Source organism: Rhinolophus sinicus, linkage group LG17 (assembly GCF_036562045.2).
Source record: "Rhinolophus sinicus isolate RSC01 linkage group LG17, ASM3656204v1, whole genome shotgun sequence".
Taxonomy (NCBI): Eukaryota; Metazoa; Chordata; class Mammalia; order Chiroptera; family Rhinolophidae; genus Rhinolophus; species Rhinolophus sinicus.
In genome coordinates this window covers 5,086,072-5,105,791 of record NC_133766.1, presented here as the reverse complement: position 1 = coordinate 5,105,791, position 19,720 = coordinate 5,086,072, and the positions used below count along the sequence as shown (strand labels likewise).

Here is a 19,720-nt window from a genome sequence, read left to right as displayed (position 1 = left end):
ACTCGTAGGGAGCAATATTCTTTTTAATCTAAAAATCAGATAAAATCTAAGTGAAGTAGCTACATTTTCACTTCCTAACTGCTGTACCTAAACAAATTACATAGTTGAGGAAGTCACATAGTACTGCTTTTTTTTTTTGGAACCCTTGAATGCCTGAATAGTAGGAAGTAGAATAATTTTCATAATATAGTTGTAGTTTACAAATCTTGACCTTAGTACTTCCTCTATCTGGATTCTGTTTTAACCACAAAAGTCACTGAGTGCCCTGGTCCGATTACCATGTAGGAATCTGGCTCCTTCAGGAAACTCATCTGTTTGAGGAAGTCTGTGAACAGGGCTCCGGCAGAACCAGGAATGTGCGGGGGCTGTTTCCCTTGGCAGCACTTCTATCAACTACCCATATTATCACCGAAGAGCTGCCTTCCTTTTTCTCCCCCAAACTGATCAGATCAATGAGACGCTCACCATGAGATGTGAACTTATGTGTATATACAACGTGGGCATTTTCACCTTGGCATTGGTTATCTGACAGTGTATACTCCCCTTCCATGTCCAGAACCCTACAGAATAAAAATGCTGGTTGCATTTAGGCATTCGAATAAAGACATACCAGAGTTCTTAACCCAGCTCATTCTTAAAACATCTCAGTATTAACTTCTCCTACTTTCCTTATCCATTATAAATTAGCACCTTGATAAAAAATTTAGTGAGGCTGCTTAAATTGCCACGTCTGAAGCAATTTACCAATAAAAATTTGCATGATGCATTCACACTTTTCCAAGTGTTTTCAAATACATTATTTTACTTTCTAAAATGTTGCATTTGTTTCATCAGCTGTCAAACAGATTGAAATGCTGTCTGTTAATTACAAGTAGAGTGTTTTAAAGATTATAAATAATTTATAAAGCGCTCTGAACTTACTGAAGATGGAATTACCTTAAGGGGCTAATCTTGGGTAGAAGCATAGCTGTAGCCATTTAGGTGGTGTGGTGTCAAGAGCGTGAAAAAACTCCTACAGATTAAAAAACTTTCTCCTTCCCACAAGACAGTGCCACTAATAGACATTAATTTTTATAATATAAGGCTTCTCATTTTTTTCTGTTAAAATACAAAGATCTTTGGCATATTAACGCTTTAAACTGTATCAGTTACTTGTATCTGAGTGTAAATGAACTTATCAGATGCTCTTAGAATGGTTTTCAAGGTCCTAAGAGGATACAAAAATTCAGGCTCCTGGGAGAGATTTCTAATAACAGAAGGAGTAAAAATGAATACAGCATGGTGGGACCCAAAACACAAATGCAATTGCTTAACTGCTTTATTATTTTATCTTAAATAAATCTTGAAATTCTACATGAACACTGAAGAAAGTTGTTGTTATCAAATTAATATATCTAAAATTATTGTGGATAAGCTTTTGAAAATAAAGCCATACAAAAGATATCCAGTATTTCCTGTGAAATACTGATGTTTCTCAGCCTGCTATGATGAAATTAAAACCATGTAAACTATGAGTGATACTTTTTAAAAATATCTAAGCCCAGTCAAATTAGAAGTCTTAATGGAGACTTAATGTGTATCTGTTTCCCCAACGTCCATACACACACAACTCGCTCAAAGAAATTCACCTAAGGATAGTATATCACATACACACACTCACACACACTTCTACACACTCACACACATACACACTCACACTCACCTCACAGACACACACACACACACACACACACACACAAGTACTATTGATTACAGTTCTGTCGAAGCTGAGGATAAGGCGAGAGGCATAAAAAGAAGAAACAAAGCCTCAGTGCAAACGCAACCCCAATCCACAGGAACCACACACCCTACCCATCTACCACACGCTTCTGTCAGACCACGAGGTGTCTGCTCCCTATTCTTCTTATCTCACTCCTGACAGACGTCAGTGCACGGAAACTTCGTACACTCCTCAGTAACCTCAAGAAATAGCTTTCACATGAAGAAAGGTGTTCAGTAAACTGCTGAAGAAGTACTCTTTATGCATTTACTTTTATGAATACTCAAATTGAACAATATCCGTAGCATAGATACAAAAATCATTAAAAGATTTATTTTAAGGAGTAGCAACAATTTAGACAATAGTAAACAATTGAGACCATGTCTCAAGATGACACCTGCCTCATAAATCAGAATCGATCTGCATTATATTTAAATACATGTATGTTTGCTCTGAATTGTCCGCTAATACTTGGTCAATGAGAAGCCTGCACCGAGTCTAATACGAACATTGGGAGACACGTACATGGCAAAACGAAACGTTAAATACAATGATGGAGAGTTAGATACATCATGTACATGTCAGGAACAAGGGTTTTGATGAGGAATGAGAGGAACAAGGGTGCATAGATATTTAAAATGGAAATCACAGTTGACATGCCATAGATTTGAGACACTCCGAAGGATAGAGACTCGCAAGTTGCTTTGGGCATTGCCTTACAGAGAGATATGTACAAATGTCATTATTTGTAAAGTATCACATGACCCCAAATTCCTATATAATGGAACAACAAAAACTGAAGGTAAGTGAGAGGCAATTCCACCCAGGTGTGTTACTTATACAGAGTTTTAAATCAAGTCTCCTTAAATACTAGCCAAAATGAGAGTAATAGGAAGACAATCGGAGAAACATGGTAGGCAAGACACAACTGGCAACTTCCGGGTTGTATGGCACACTGCGAGCATTCGAAATCCGTTGATTGAGTGAATGAATGAACGAATGAATGAATGAATGCAAAAACACAAAGATAAAAATTTACCAAACAAATACACTTCGGGAAAATAATGAGAAGAAATTCCACCAGGCTTGCAGGAGACTGTTAATATTAAATTAACACAATCATCGAAAAGTACGCCACGTGAATTTAGTTCCCTTTGTAAAATAAACACCTTCGGTTAATACACAACCATCTTGTAAACCAGCAGCACAGCTCAACTGTTCAATGGTCTGTTCTCAGGCTGTTCGGACAACAGAACCATCAGTTTCTTAAACTCATAGGCCACAGCTTTTAACAGAGGAGATCATCCATCCTGCCCTGCTGGTCAGGTGAATACTGAAGTCAATGCTTCCAGGAGAGAAGGATGCAGGCGTGACAGTAAGAAAAATAAGGCATATCCCCTCCCCCCCACTGAAGAGGAGAATGCAGAGAAAATGCATTCCAGACTCCTCCCACCCACCCAACAAATGCAAATTCAGGGGATACCTGTGATCTCCAATTTCTGGTGTTAGAAGCCCAAGGGGAAACAATGCGAGTTGGAAGGAGTAGGGAAGTAGTAATTGTCAAGTGGCTACAGCATGGGCGCAATGTAAGAGAAGTCTGTTCATTTTCTTACAATTAAAATCACACCTCCTCCTCTCAGACTTAAATAGATACTAACAACTTTACAGCTTATCTTTTGGTCCTCTTCAATATCAACTATTTTGAGACAACATTTTTTTTTTTAATGGGAGTGGGGAGAAAGATAGAAAGAAAGAGAAATTGGAAGGAAGGAAAGGGATAGGAAGGGAGGGAAGGAGGGGAAAGGAAGGAAGGAAGGAAGGAAGGAAGGAAGGAAGGAAGGAAGGAAGGAAGGAAGGAAGGAAGGAGAGGTGAATATAATCAATAATTCACAGTGAGATTCCAATAATGGAGCATAAAATAGAGACAAGTTGAATTTCTTGAGTTTTGCAAATATTAAAAGAACAGTGACCTGAAAAACACAATCAAACCAGATTTAAAGTAGATCTGTATGGAAATCCCAGATAGCACAAACTACCTTTTCCCCCTTAGAAACAAGGTTTATAGGAATCCTGAAGGAAAGCCATTTTGACCTCCCAATGAAACAGGTTACAAGTGTGGGAATATTTGGACAGAGTCTTACCTTGACACATGGATATGCCTCTCCATCTCTATCTATTTAACAAGGATGTTGTGCCACCTTTGGATGTTCATTCATTTATTCCATTGTGTCCAGTATTCCAGGAGTAATGACCCAAAGCACGCCCCAGAAATACAAATCCCGCTGACCCCTTCTGTGCCAATGATCCTCAAACCTCCTGGGAAAGCCAACATCCCACTGTCCGACTCCCCCACCACATATATTCTAGTGTATGTTTGATAGTTCCACTTTCCAGAATTAAAGTTCTGTGCTTGGTAACTATGTGACATCTTACGGGGTCAACGCAAATTCCTGGAACTTATGGGAAATCAAAGAGGAGGGCCCCAGCTCCGAGGGATGAGTGGGTAGGAACTTGCTGTTACCGAGATTTCACTTGGAGGGTTTCACTCTCTACATTTACACCTGGGAGGTCAGCAGGTTATATAACAACAACACCAGGTGTTACTAGAATCTCAGCCTCTGGATAGTCTAAGGAAATCCTCTGACACACATGTATCGGATCATTACATTGTACACCTTACACTTACAGAGTTTTATATGTTAATTACATCTAAATAAAGCTGGGGGGAAAAACAGATCCCCAGGCTCTTGAATTGCAAGGGCCAGAGGTGCTGGTGTCTGAGCGAGGCAGCAGGTGGAGAAGACGGCTCAGCCTGGGAAGGCTGCCTGTTCAGACCTGCATGAAGACGCCAAGATCAAAAGTCAGACAGTTTTTCAATGACAGGTAAGTGTTCAACAAAAGGAGCCTAATAAAAAGAAGGGGGAAAGGAATCTAGAAAGAAGAAAGAGAAGGACCGTGAAATAATTAAATGAATCTGTTCTATGAGAGCTTCACTGTGCAACTCAAACAGCAACAGCTTTAGTGAACGTTTTACCACCTTTCTCCGAAAATAAGACCTAGCCAGACCATCAGCTCTAATGCGTCTTTTGGAGCAAAAATTAATATAAGATCCAGTCTTATTTTACTATAATGTAAGACCAGGTATAATATAATATATATTATATAACATAATGTAATGTAATATATAATACTGGGTCTTATATTAATTTTTGCTCCGAAAGACCCATTAGAGCTGATGGTCCAGCTAGGTCTTATTTTCGGGGAAACACGGTACCTAGCAGGAGTTCTTCAAAAGGCAGCTCCCTGAGCTCGACCCCAGATCTGCTGAATCAAAATGTCTGCGGGTGATGCCCGGGGTCCCCAGGAATCACCTGCATGTTTAAAATATTAGAATAACTATATTCAAGGGACATTAAACTAGGAATCTGCACTTGATATGCTGAACTGCCCTTTATGGGGAACCAGCACTGGAGCAGAACAAGGTCAAAGCTGCAACTAAGAAAGAATGTTGTCAGAATCACATTTGGTTTTGCCATGAGGTTAATTTGTTACAATGAAAAGAAAACAAACATGTGGTCCTCGGCAAAAACAGACTATCTTATACTAAAATATCAATTTAAAGTTAAATTCGGATATTGAAATGTAAAACAAGTTGAGATCCATATTTTTAAAATATTTCTTCTGTTGTCATTCAAAGTCATACCTGGTTGTTTCCTCTCGTAGATCTCAGTCTACTATATGAAACTAGAAAACAAATCTTGCACATAAATCGGGATTTAAGGTCTAACTAATCTATGAACTTCTTTAAAACACTGGTGAAAAGGTGACATTTTCCTCCACAAGTTCCCTGACTGCTGTCACAGGAAGCAATCTCCTCAATTAGACTTTGTGCCTAGACTCACAAATCTTCAGGCTGAGCTGAGGATGGACCCCACGTCGGGGTACAGCCAGCCCCTCTCTCAGAACCCGGTGGTGACACACCCCCTTCCCAAGCCTACCCGCTGCTTCTCAGACCCGCTGCCCGAACTTGGTATCTCCGCCTCACCCTGCTAGTTATGTGGTGCGTCCAAAACCAGTTTTCTGGCTTCTGTCACTGAGCCTATTTATTAAAATGGTCATTTACAGCAACTCCAACCCAAAATACTGAATAGTAATAATTCGCTAAGAAATTACAAGTCGTGTAATTTTTAAAACATGGACACACATTACACTGTGAAGTAGATGCAAGTCAAAGTTGGGAAATCAAATTTTGATGAATTAATAATATATTTGACACACATGAAGGGAGGAAGCAGCATACAAAAGAATACTTCTGTAATTCGAACAGTTACCTTTAATTCACCCATTTTTGTAATTTCTGATTTGTAATATCTTCATTTCTTACACTAATGTCATTAAAATAAAGGAGAGTGAGGCAACATGATAGCATTTTGAGAACTATTTTAAATAGCAAAGTTCTCCAGGACACAAAACCATTTGTCCTTAACCATGACAAACAGGCTTTACTTTTGTAAATCCTTAAGAGCAACGTTTAATGAGTGACTTGGATTCTGCTGCCTTAAAAAAATCACCTCTCCTTCAGAGGACATATCAACTTTCCAATGGATCACTTCTTAAAGCAGAGACACTTTCAATAATATTCAGTAGTTCCTCAAAAACATCACACTCAGACACACTGGCTTTCTCAGTCTGACATGTCATTTAACCAGTAAACAGTGAGATGAGGTGTTGAGAAGGAAACGAGTGGCATGTTGATAAGTGTTTAACAACTGGCACCCTAAGGGGGGAAATGTCCTGATTTATAGCATTTGCCAATTTCTACACTTTCGATACTCCCACCATGATGTCCCTGAACACAGAGTTGGGAAGAGAGCTGCACCATCGGATCCCGGAGGCTGGCCCCAGCCACCTGCAACATGGTGCTGGAGGGAGCCCCCAGGCACTGAAACCTGCCCCCTTGTCTTACGAAGACCCCCCTACCTACTCCTGTGCTCTGGACACTGCAGTCCTTACCCTACACCTTGTCCAGCTCTTGCCCTCCCAAGTCACACCTTCAGAAATTCCTCTGAGTCCAAACTACCATGACCTTTTCCCTTAAAAGTTTTATCTTGGGGCGGCCGGATGGCTCAGTTGGTTAAAGCACGAGCTCTTGACAACAAGGTTGCCGGTTCAAGTCCCACCATGGGATGGTGGACGACTTGGCGCTGACGGGCCCTGAAGAAACACACTGTCCCCCAATAAAATTTATTAAAAAAATAAAAAAAGTTTCATCTTTATTAACAAAACAGAGATGGTGGTTTTTCTCCCCTTCTTCACAACACTGTGATTTGTTGGATGCTCTTCTGTACTACTGTGCTTCCCCGAATATAAGACCTAGCTGGGCAATCAGCTCTAATGTGTCATTTGGAACAGAAATTAATATAAGACCCAGTCTTATTTTACTATAAGACCGGGTATAATATAATATAAATATAATATAATATAATATAATATAATATATATATATATATATATATATATATATATATAATATAAATATAATATAATGTAATATAATATAATATAATATAATATAATATAATATAATATAATATAAATATAGTATAATATAATATAAATATAAATATAAATGTAATAGAATATAATATATAATATACCTGGTCCTATATTAATTTTTGCTCCAAAAGACGCATTAGAGCTGACTGTCTGGCTAGATCTTTTTTTGGGGAAACACAGTAACTGTCCAAAAACAAAATATCTGGAATAAGTCACAGGGCTTGCAATTAATTATCTGGCTTTGTTTAGAAACAACTACAGCAGTAGGTGGAGATAAGCCATGAAATAGTACAGAATGGGCATTATCTTGGAAAGCAGATGATTATTATGAATTAACCAAATAATTTCCATATTACTACTCACATAGTTATGTTCCCTTACATAAAAAAATACCCTATAAAAATACAAACTGTGGCCTCTTAGGTTGGTGCAAAAGTAACTGCGGTTTTTGCAATTATTTTTAACATTTTAAACCAATTACTTTTGCACCAAAACCTAATTCAACTATAAAGAAAGCACTTCAAGTTTCCTATTTTTACAATGCAATATTAACATTGTCAGAAAGATACGAGGACAATCCCTCCTCCTACAAACAGAGTGGCCTTGGACAAATGGCTTAGCCTTGCTGGGGCTCTTTCTAAAATGAGATTCATAACATCCATCTCAGAAGGTTCTTGTAAAGATTTAATGAAAACATCTCCAAACAGCGTGATGCTAATACATAATTAATGCTCAAAAAAATGGCATCGACTCATTATTATAATTATCTACATAGTGACTGTCCTGAGTCTAGCAATCCTTTTCTAAGAGAGTCTAGAGTTGCAGGAGGAAAATCTCTGCCTTAGAACACTAAGCATCCACGCGGTTTTGGATACTCCCCTGTGTGCTCTGACATCCCGTATCTCTGGGCCCTGCGACACCACAGCCTGAAGTCTAACTTGCACAGACTCTTAATGCCACACCCCCGGCTGCTGTCTCTGAACCCGATTCTAAGACATCACCCTCTGTAAAAATCCTGACTAGCAGCCATCTTTAATTGGAGACAAGAACTGAAATGCACCACTGGGTTTTTAAGAGTTGCAAAAGCAAATGAAATCAAGTCAAAAGAGACCGAGAGAAAGTTACTCATTCTATGCTGACTAGCATACCTTTTTTTCAGTGTAACTCGACAACTCTAGATAGATGCATATATAAAGAAATGTAAATAACCTTGAAAAAGTAATGGAATTACTTTAACAGTCCAGTCAAAGAATAAGCTATAATACTATAATCAAGTATATCGTAGGAATGCAAGAATGCTTAAATAAGAAATCTCTGAATGCGAGGGTGAACATACCAAAGAGTTTTTCAGACGATCGTCTTAATAAATGCCAAAATGGCACTCAATAAAATTATGTACCTATTTATTAGCCTTTGAAATCTTTTAAAGATCAGGAATAAAATTGTTCTTTACCAGGAAAAACATGTAGTAAATAGTATACCTATAATTTAATGCACGAGGCATCGGCATCACAACCAAGAGGAAAACACGGCTCTGGAGTCCTGGCCAGCGAATGAGATGTGAAAGAGAAATGAGAGACATGGTCATGGGAATGAGAAGATAAAATGGACTTTATCAGCAAATACCTTGTCTCCGACTTCCCGGAGAAAATGAAGCCATCAGGTGAGGACTCCTTCAACTCTACCACCTGCACAGCTCACCTGCAGTTCCCCCCACATGGTCCTCTTTCCGTGGTTGCAGTAGAAGAGGAAGCCCTTCCCTTCACTGTCCTAATGAGTAAAGAATCATCCCAACGCACTCTCCCATCCCTGTATCCCTCTGCTGTGTCTTTCGGTGACATTCCATGGCACCCACGTTAAGGCTCTAATCTTCCTACCATGTTCCCTTTCGAGGTGGCTGACCGACACCTACCCAATCAGCCTTTTCCCTGTTCTAGCAGCACTGTCTCTCCTTAGCCATCTCCTGTGGCCCCGCCTCACTCACGCCACCTCCAGCCCTCCTGGGCTCCTTGTTACACTTCAAACATCCTCCCTCCTGGTGTCTTCTAATGTCTCTCTGCCTACACACAGCAGCATGGCACGAATGTTCACTTTCATCATCACTTAACATGCTATGTGTTTGTGTTGCTCATGTGTTTTGCTTGTTGTTGGTTTCTCCACAACTGGAATGTGAGCTCTGTGAGGACAGGAATATTTGCCTGGGACTTGGGAGTCACTCAACAAACATTACTAGTTGAATGAATGAATGAATGAATGAATGAATGAATATATCTAGAGAAAGTAGCATTTATGGAACTGAACCCAATTAGGAGCTGGAGGCACAAGTTAATCATACGAGCAATGACACAATCCCAGCATGCTCCTTTCAGACATTTTGTTAGCCCTCCACCAACCCAGGCCTGTAGTCATACATGGAATTTCCCCAGGAATAGTTCACTTAGGATGAAAAAAACATTTTTTTTTAAATAATGAGCCTCATTCTCAGCTGTCACTGGCTGGAGTAGTGTGCTACAACATGAAAGCCCCGTTTCGGGGTCCCTGAATGATGGTGGGCCAGCTTTCCCTGGGAGGAAGAATTTCTAGTCCACGTTGCATGAAAAGAGAGGTGGGGTGAGACGTATGATGCTCGTGAATTAATGGGAAGTAATGAAAAAACGGTCAGGAGCTTAGCAGGGACAAGACTGGGGGGCTGTTAGCAAAAGGGTAAACGGAAGAAGCATGTGAGGTACCTTCTCACTAGCGCTCAACGTGCAAGAGAACTTTTCCCATGTTAACACTCACCAAATGATCCCATGGCAAAGAAGGTGATTACTATTCTGGTCAATGAGTCTCTTTTCTCAGCCATCTCAGTATTTGAATGATAAGCATTTATTGAATCAGTTAAGAAATGCAGATGAAATGACTCTATAACTAAAACACTCAAGAGAATCAATTAAAAATATTTTAATCTGTCAAATGTACAGTAAGATGATTATTTTACAAATTAAAAGGAAAGAGAGCAGCTTTTACATAGATCAGCAATGAGGAATTATAAAATATGGGGGCGGGAAACCCTATTCAAATCACAAGGACAACAAAAAGTAAACATGAACACCCCAACTAGAAATGCATGGACACTATATAAAGACCATCAAGAATTTTACCAAGAAATACCGAGAAGATCTGCGCAAATGAAAAGATACAGCATGGTCCCTGGATTGGAAAAACAGTGAACATTTTAAAGAGCTCGATTATTCTCTAATGAATCTATAGGTTTAAAATAATTCTAGTGGGAATAGCTTTGTCTTTCTTTGCAAAATTATTCTAAACTCTGTCACACAAACAGGAAAGAAACCCTAACTAAAAACAAGTAATGGGGGGAGGACAATAGCCCTGACAGATAGATATTAAAGCAAATTATAAAGCCACAAAAGCAAAACTGTGGTATTGGCACCATAAAACAGAAAAGATATTCAGAAACAGATGACGGCAGAAGTAGAACAGAAGACAAAGGAGACTGGGAAAATATTTCAGCATAAACAAAAATAAATTTCAGATAAATAAAGAATTAAATGTTAAAAAATAAAAAAACATGTAAAAAGAAAATCATGCTAAATATTTACTCTTTGTGAAACGTAAATGTATAGTTTTACAACCATACAGAGTTAAATCCTCTATACATTAAAATGATATAAGCAGAATATAAACCACTAGAAGGGCAGGGGCTTTGCCCGAGTCACTGCTGTATCTCCAGGGCCTAGAACAGTGGCTGGTTCTCTCCAGCGCACAAAAGAAAACATATAAACACCAACTAACCACAGCAAATCTTCACCATCATCAGTTGCTGAGAAATAAGAATGAAAACAAAGCTCATTCATCTATCAAATTATCACAGTGTTAACGAGAGGGGCAAGCCCAGCACATTAGATATAGACACAGACATGAATATGTGAACACAGGTATAGATTCACATACATATGCATACAGGTATTACCTGGGTGCTGAATTACTACTTTAAAAAAAAGTGTCACACACACACACACACACACACACACACACACTCACAGGAAGGAGGTATACCAAAGGGATATTAAGTGGTTATGCTGTACTGTAAAATTATATAGATGAATTACAATGATAAAATATTACTTCCTAAGCCTAAAAAATAGTAGGTGTTTAAAAATCCATGCAAACCAGGCTTTCCCTTTAATGCAATCAAAGGAATCAAAAGAGCAAGAAGGAGGGAGGAGCATTTGGAGAGAAATGTAGGTAACCACCCACAGCAAAGTAATCACAAAAACATCTCTGTGACTACGACCCACCGCCCAAGAATGGAGGCAACAGGTACCAGGGATGGCCTCCAAGTGGCAAACATCCTCATTTATTACCTGCTTTGGAAGTTACAAGCTGGAGCACCAGAGGCCGTCTAGTCACGATGCCTGACCCTCGAGGGAGGAAGTCCCTAAAAAAAAAAAGAAGAAATAATAGATTGAGGCATGAAGGAATTGTAAGGAATTCTGATCACCTGTAAATTTGTAGGTCGAGTTCCACAATAATTTTTCCAATTCCCCACTTTTCAATGCATTACAAGTCTAAAGAATGCTAGACCCATCGTATAAAAGCAACATTTGCAAAAAGCAAAAACACATAAATAAATAAGAGGTGGGGCCTCTCATACTGAATATTGATACGTGTACATTGTCATGATGACCTCGCTAGAATACATTGCTCATTTCTATATAGCTGGAATTCATAAAAGTTTGCGTCACTGTGTACTTTCCATTAATTTTTATTTTCAGAGAATTGGCATTAATAAAACATTTGATGCAGAAATTAATCCTTAAACTCTTTTTGGTACTTAACAAATTCAGTACTCTGCCTAGCTTCAAGATCAATATTCCTACCATCAAATACTGACAATTACTAAAGGTACATTAGATTGCATCTTCTAAATATCCTGAAATCTTTCTCCAATAAAAGGTCACATATAAAATGTGGGATCAAGCAGAGATAAATATTGTGTATGTAGAAATTAACAGCAAAAAAAAAAATGCAATTTCAGTTTTGTTTGTTCTCACTCCTGATAAATGGGAGTTTTTAATAATTAAAGATTGTGTTTAAATGGCATGTTAATATACACCAGAGCAATAAAACTGCAGCAAAGAAAGTATTATATAATTACATCTGCAGTGCCACATAAATCCTACTGATTCTGTGGTGTCAAAGAATTCATAAACATGCCTACAACACAGTTTTCGAACACATTTAGCATGCCTCGAAACTTAGAAAAGAATCCTCATTTTAAAAATCACAGAATTCCATTCAAAACAAATCTCTGACTCAATGGCAGTGTTTAAAAAGTGGTTCCAGGGCCACCAGAAGGTGTCATGACCACAGAAGCCCACCACCATCCTGAACTTCCAGATTCAGAACATTCTAGAAGGTGTGTCATCCGTACTCTTTCACAAGCTCTAGGAACTCCATGCTCGCATCAGTTTGCGAACCACTGGCCTCAGGTCAGGATACGTCATTCAACAATGTGGGGGGGCTATCAGCAGGGGGCATGCTAAGAATTCTGAAGAACGTTGGCAGACAGAGCTTCCCCACAGATAGGGTTTCAGAGACTGGCCAGCAACAAGGCTGCAAAACCAACACCTTTAGGTCCACTGATACTTTAGAATGGAGAGTCACAGAGATAAAAGTAAGAAAATTTCCCCAGCTACAACTCATTTATTTTGCAAGTGTTAGTGTAAATTAATGACTTTACTCCACAACTCCAAGGGCTAAGTTCATTTAGCATGTCACTGTATGTGACTAAAATAGAGTAGTAAAGCTACAGACATGCATTTGCTCTAAAAAAAATGCCACCAGAAATAAATATTATTTATTCATCAAAAACAAACAAAAATTCACTGAGAAACTAAGGAGTGCTAGTTAGACGCTCTCGCCACCAGGAGTTTGAAATCTGATGGAAAAATTAAGGCATGCCCACAGAAAGACATCAAAGAAAGGGACAGATAAACTACATTTGGAGTTCAGGAAAGAGAGAGGCTGCTACTCCCTTAAAAAAATATCTGAATCCATATAACGACTCTTTGAATGTTTTCCAAGAACCACAGGAGAATATCTGCTAGTTTGGATGGTTTCACCACAAATTTAATCAAAATGAGCAGAGCATCTACTCTGTGCCTGGAATCAGAAAGAAAGAAGTAATTTGAGAAGCAAAGGATAAAGGGAAACCAAAACAAAACACAACTCCAGAGCAAAGAGCAGAAGGACATTTGGTTGGGTCCACGAATGAGGTTTTAGGGTGTACAGACGCCAAAGAGAACTACACAGGCGTTCCAATGCCCGAATAATACCATTTAATGAATCAATAATCTTTTGTTTAAAGGGAAAAAAAGAGGTAGAGGAGAAGGAAAGATGGAGGGAAAGAAGGAATAAAGGAATCTTAGTTACTTAATATCTTTGTGCTGGGATCTGTTTCAACTCAGATTTATGGCCATGTATTTATAATGTAATTTAGTGACCATCCCTTTGAACATCATTTAAAGCAAAACAGTATGTATCAAACATTTGAAATAACAAGAAATTATCCTGTGTTTGGCTGAAAAGAAAGCCCACAGATACATCTAATTCTGTACTCTACTTGTTTATGAAGCCCACAGAACTTTGCATTAAGAGGTATAATGGATTCAGGTATCCAAACCCCCTTCTTACTAACTCACACTTACTCGGCCCCTTCAGGGTTCTCTCCAGTCTTACCTCCAACACACACATTCTCATTAAAAGGTTTGACAACCAAATCTTGCTGTTTGGAAGTCTCCCCTGACTTCCCGGCAGTATCTGGGGCACCACAAAACGGGAGAATTTCTCTCTTCTGAGGAGTAGCAAATCTGGCATTTTGAAGATACACATTCTTCCCACTATCCAGTAGCATGAAAACCACCAGTCCAGCACACTCCTGCTGTGAGAGCTAAGGCGGTGAGCCCTCCAACGAAACGGAGAACCTGGATTTGAGCCCCAGTTCTACCATTGAATGGGCAAAATTCTCTCTAAACCTGTTCCTTTTGCTACCAGACTGAGATAACGCTGTGGATGAAATGAGACGTAATGAATGGCAGCTTTTTAAAAGCCCATGCACCACAGCAAAAAGTAGTACCTACTATTATTATCACTACAATATAGCTACAGTACGTTTTTCCTGATATTGTATCATTCTCTTCTCTAAAAAAAAAAAAAAAAGAAAGAAATCTAAGTCTCTACATACAAGATTTTGACATTTCATGAATGGAATTTGGAGATAACGCGCCTCAGACCCCACTTGATCTGTCCCCTTGGGGTTGACCAGCTGCACCGGTTTGGAAAGCACAGCCTTATTCCTCTCTCCATCCACAGGGAGTCAGGCATCCACACAAACAATCATGAATAATTCAGTAGCCATTGAGTGCGATCATCCATTTGAATTTTCTTATTTTCTGTGCAATAGGTGGTTGGTTTTTTTCCACAAGTATACCTATTGGGAAAACTACTTTGCTAAACCAATGCATAGAAAATCCTGACTGTGGCTTCAGTATTACTTTGGATTTAAACACCATACATATATATATATTAGACCATAAATTATGTATTAGACCGTAAATTATATATATATACACACACACATATACATATAGTGTTTAAATATATATAATTTATGGTCTAATACATATGTGAAAAATACAATTTGTATGCCGTTTTCCTCCACAATGGACCTCCCAGGTACAGAGTAAGAAGAGTAATCTGAAGACTGCCATGATTAAACTGACTCCATTCCACTGTCTGAATGTCTTGTTTATGAGCAGAGCGTACAGGTTTTAAGGCAGGAGGAGAGCTTTTCTCTGTGTACCACCCAGCAGCTACAACTCAGATGCCTTTCTTCTCTCCCAATCCACCTCCAAAAAGCACGATTGTGCAGTCCTAACAAACAGCTGCTCTTCAGGCAATAAGTCAATGCTCTTTCAGGATTTCCTGATGCCTGCACAAAAAAGTAGAGAACAATTCTCATGCTACGGTCTTGATAATATTTATTGGCTCTTCCAGAAACTTAGTTACCAAGAAATATTACCACTGCTTCACTAGGAAATAACTAACCTTTCTTTGGAAGGCTACAATCAGAGAGCGCACTTGCTCTATGAACAAAGCTCAAAGGGAATTTTGTCCCTTAGTGTAAATAAAGTAACTACAGAGATGGCTTTCTTCAATATAGGCATAAATGATCATTACCCAGACGATGTGCTCAGTAAAAAATGTCTAACATCTGCCCTCAACTAAACACAAGAGGCATAAACCATACTCTCGGAGAAGTTAATTCGTGTAGCGAGTCATTCAAACATAAATAAGCTTGGTCTTAGACAATGACATGCAAATGATTACAATAATCGTGACAGGGTACTAGGGTTAAGTTCCTGGAGTACTGACTCAGAGCAGGGACTAATCTATTCTACTTGGGGGACTGGCCCGAGAGACACAGACAGACGTAAGGAAGGAAGCATTCCACAGGGGATCGGGACGTGCAAAGACATGGAAGACCAAAATAACAGAGAACATGAAGGAACCAAGGACTGAGAAAAGGTCCAAAGGAGGTGAAGAGTCTGGAGCAGGAGGCAGAAACAGACCTTCACTTGTATTTTGTAATTCCTGTGAGCACTGAAGAGTTTTAAGTGGTCAGATTTGCATGTCAGAAGAATCACCAGGGGACAACATAGAAAATGCTGGAAAAGGGAAAGACAAAAAACAGACTAGTCAGTAACCAGGTGAGGCCCTTAAGGAAGATGATAAAGCTTAACTAAGGTGGTAAAGGTGGAGATGGAGACAAGACAACAGAGAGAATGGACAATTGACAGGACTTAATGATGGCTTGATGCAGAATGAAAGGACATGGAGGAGATGGGATAACGCTTACATTTCTGGTTAAATGGTGGTACCATTAACCAGAACAGGAAATCAGGAAGATCTGGTGATAGCTGATATTTATATCATGTTCACCATGTGCCAGGCTCATTCTCATTTGATCCTGATAACAACCCTATGAGGTAGGTTCTACTGTTATTCTTACTTTACAGATGAAGACACCGAGACACAGGAAGGTCACATAACGTTCTCAAGGCAACAAAGCTAGTAAGTGACTCACACCTAGAGAGTCTAACTCTAGCAGCTGTGCCCTTGACCCCTAGACAAGGCTACATCATAAAAGAAATGGGGGAAGAAGATGAGCGAACATATTTGGATATGTTGAACTTTAGGTGCCTGAAGAATAAATATCCAGATGGTGACAAGAGCAATTGCTCAGCAGTTAGACTGAGCAATTGGAATGCAGGATAAAAGTCCTGTCTGGAGATAATAATTGGAGTCATCAATAGAGCAGGTAGTTGAGAAGAGATGAGTAGGAACGGAGATGAGAAAGGTGATGAATGTGGACTCTGAGAAACGCCAACATGTAATGGGCACCGGAAGGAAGTAGAACCGAGAAATTGAGAGGGGCCCCTAGAGAGATAAGCCACATACCAGACATCAGAGGTATCCCCAAAATCACACTAGCCTTTAGACGTCTCTACTTAGAAGTCTCAAGCCCAATTTCTACAATTCAGTTCATTATCATCTATCCAACACGTTTCTCCTCCTTCATTCTTAGTCACAATCCACGTCACTGGCTTCCATACATGTCAGCCTAGCCAAGCACTGAGAATTATCCATCCTCCATCTTCCCCACCTTCATGCTTCACGTTCGTCACTAGGTCCTACTGATTCTACCTCTTTAATAGCCCTGAGTGTATCCTCTCTTCTCTATTCAATCACCACTCCAGGTGCCACCAACTTTTATATAGATTAGTCCCCATCTCCCAAGTGATTTCCCTGGATCCGAGGTGAGCACCCTCCAACCCAACCTCAACAGTAACACAAGTCCTATCACATCATTTCCAGACATTGAATCATTAAATGTCTCCTCATCATCCTGAGCATGAAATCCAGACAGAAAACAGAGCAGGAAAATTTTTTAAAGCCCTGTCCTCTAGTGGCAGTCTCTGTGTTCTCAAACTCAGTGCCATGGCACACTCCATGCTTCCCTCATGGGGTGCCCCCCCCACTTCTCCCTTTAAGCCAACTCCTATTTAATCTTCACCACCCTTGGGAAGCCTCCTTTGAAATCCCTGTACATGCCTCCATCTAAGCTCTCAACACACACCTGTCGCCCCTGGTCTGTTTACATACACATCTGCTACCTCACCCTGTGTTCGCCCCAGCGCCACCTCCAATGCCCAACTATCAGATATTTTTAACACTGTCTACCTGCCCTTTAAGGAAGATTTCTCATTGCCTCATATATTCATAACACGGAGGGAAAACATTCCCATATCTGATTCCCCAACAGGCAGACAGCTAAGTGGCATTTCACATCAACAGAAGGAACACACAAGAGGACTTTCAATGTACCACTAATTTGCTGAGGTCACTTAAATTAATATCTTATTATGAATGTCTGAGATCCAGCAGTATTTGTCAAAGTACAAACTACAAAACACCGGGTGAGCCAATATCACTGCATGTCTAAAGACATGGAATAGAATTTAAAGGAAACAATTAAAAAAAAAAGATTCTAGGGCCAATATACTTCTAAAAATCATTCCTTCAAGACAGAGCGGTTTCTTGTAAAACATTATCTTTAAAGTATAATTTTACGAGCTCCAAAACAATCCCTGTAGAATTACTATCTCACAATCCTTGAAAATGATAACCCAATTTAAAAGAGAGAGAGAGGCAAGTCACTGCCAAATCCTGCCCACCCTCCCACCCCAAGAAGCACTGAGGTCATGGCCTGAGAAGGCCCATCACAATGACACAGTTCAAATGGCTTTGTGCTTGCGTGTCCCAATCCCGGAGCCTTGCAGACCATTACAATGCCACTTTAATTGCTGAAGGACGTAATTATGGCCAAATCCACACAGATTTCATTGGAAATTTTCCACTGCCATTTTTCTTCTCTCCCCTAAAAGCTTGGCCCAGAGTGAGAATATTAGCACTTACAGATTTGTAACAGAGCACATTTTGCTGTTATCGGTTACTCTGTAATTTGAAGTATTCAGTAAATACCACCATCTTTTTGTTCGAAAGGCATAGTTACAAATCCAATTGCAGGAACCACATGCATTTATTTATTTATTTACACCCAGGAAATTTCAGTATTTATCTTTAATTCACGAAGCTCAAAATTGCTAAGAAGACGGTTTCATTAAACCTAATTAATGAATAATTCATGTTCCCACTGCAACGTTAAAAATGCAAACGTTTCTGGGACAGAGACGTGTGAACTGAGTGAAGAAGTTTACAAACACCACATGTTCTATACCCACCAGGAAACACTCTCGAGAACTTGACGCCTCCATATTTAATCCATTTTAGTTGCTTATTCACAGAGTCAGTTCATTCAAGAATTAAAGCCTCAGGTTAATGAGTCGCAGCAGATAGCAGAGACATTTGGCCAGTGCTGGATTCCAAATCACAGATGATACTTTCCCGGGCAGCTGCCAGGCACACTGATGACTAAAGAGACTGCTGGTTGCCGGCCAGATATACTTTTCCCGCTTATTTCTTAGTAACAGAATCCCAGTTTTGTTGGGAATGGCAATATGCCCAACTTTAACAGATAAACAGACACATAAATCAATCTACGTTTCCCGGCCTCCCTGGAAAATGGGGTGTCCACGTGACTGAGTTTCAGTCATTCCGATGTAATTAGAGCTTGCTGACTGACATCAAGGGTATTTCCCTTAAAGGGTCTGACTTAGCTGGTGGACCTTTTGCCTTCCCTCCTCTCCTTGTCAGTTAGACATAATAGCAGAGTGCAGCAACTACCTTAAACCACAGGCCAACCGGGAAAACGGAAGCTATGGGCTAAGGACGGCAGAGCAGGAAAGGACAGAGTCTAGGGCAGTGTTGGCCTTACCAGTCCCTGAACCAGCCTCGGGCTGCCTCAGACAGGGAGTGAGAAAGAAAGAGAGAGACACTCTGCTTTGCCACAGTGTTTCCTAACTTCTTTTTATTCGTTTCCCTAAGGAACTTTGACAGACATTTTACCCCATTACATTTCCCCCATTACCTTTAAAAGCACAGATTCACTGTTTATCAGTACTGTGTGTACAGCTGTGCTTTACACATAAAAAGAGTAAGGTTTTCTGTCCCCCACAAATCAATTTTTGCCCCCTTGGGGACATCACCCCCTTTGAGAATATGTAAATAAGAGAACCCAGGATACTAAACATTTGGCCCCACTAGTCATCTCTTCCTGCAGGGTTTCTAAAAGGGATCGATGTGGAAAGGACAAGGTCAGATGGCTTCTGCCTCAAACCCCAGTACATCCCCCTGCCAACCCTGCAAACAGGGTACCTT

The 19,720-nt window shown here is 39.8% G+C and overlaps 1 protein-coding gene across 12 annotated transcripts in view; it reads right to left on the bottom strand.

The window, feature by feature from the left end:
- DNM3 (dynamin 3) overlaps positions 1-19,720 on the bottom strand; it is a 388,315-nt gene that overhangs the window by 321,947 nt on the left and 46,648 nt on the right. For all 12 annotated transcript variants that reach the window (XM_074322213.1, XM_074322210.1, XM_074322205.1 and 9 more), the window contains exon 2: positions 11,683-11,756. In XM_074322213.1, coding sequence (XP_074178314.1) covers positions 11,683-11,756 — 74 coding nt within the window. The remainder of the gene's footprint in view (positions 1-11,682; positions 11,757-19,720) is intronic.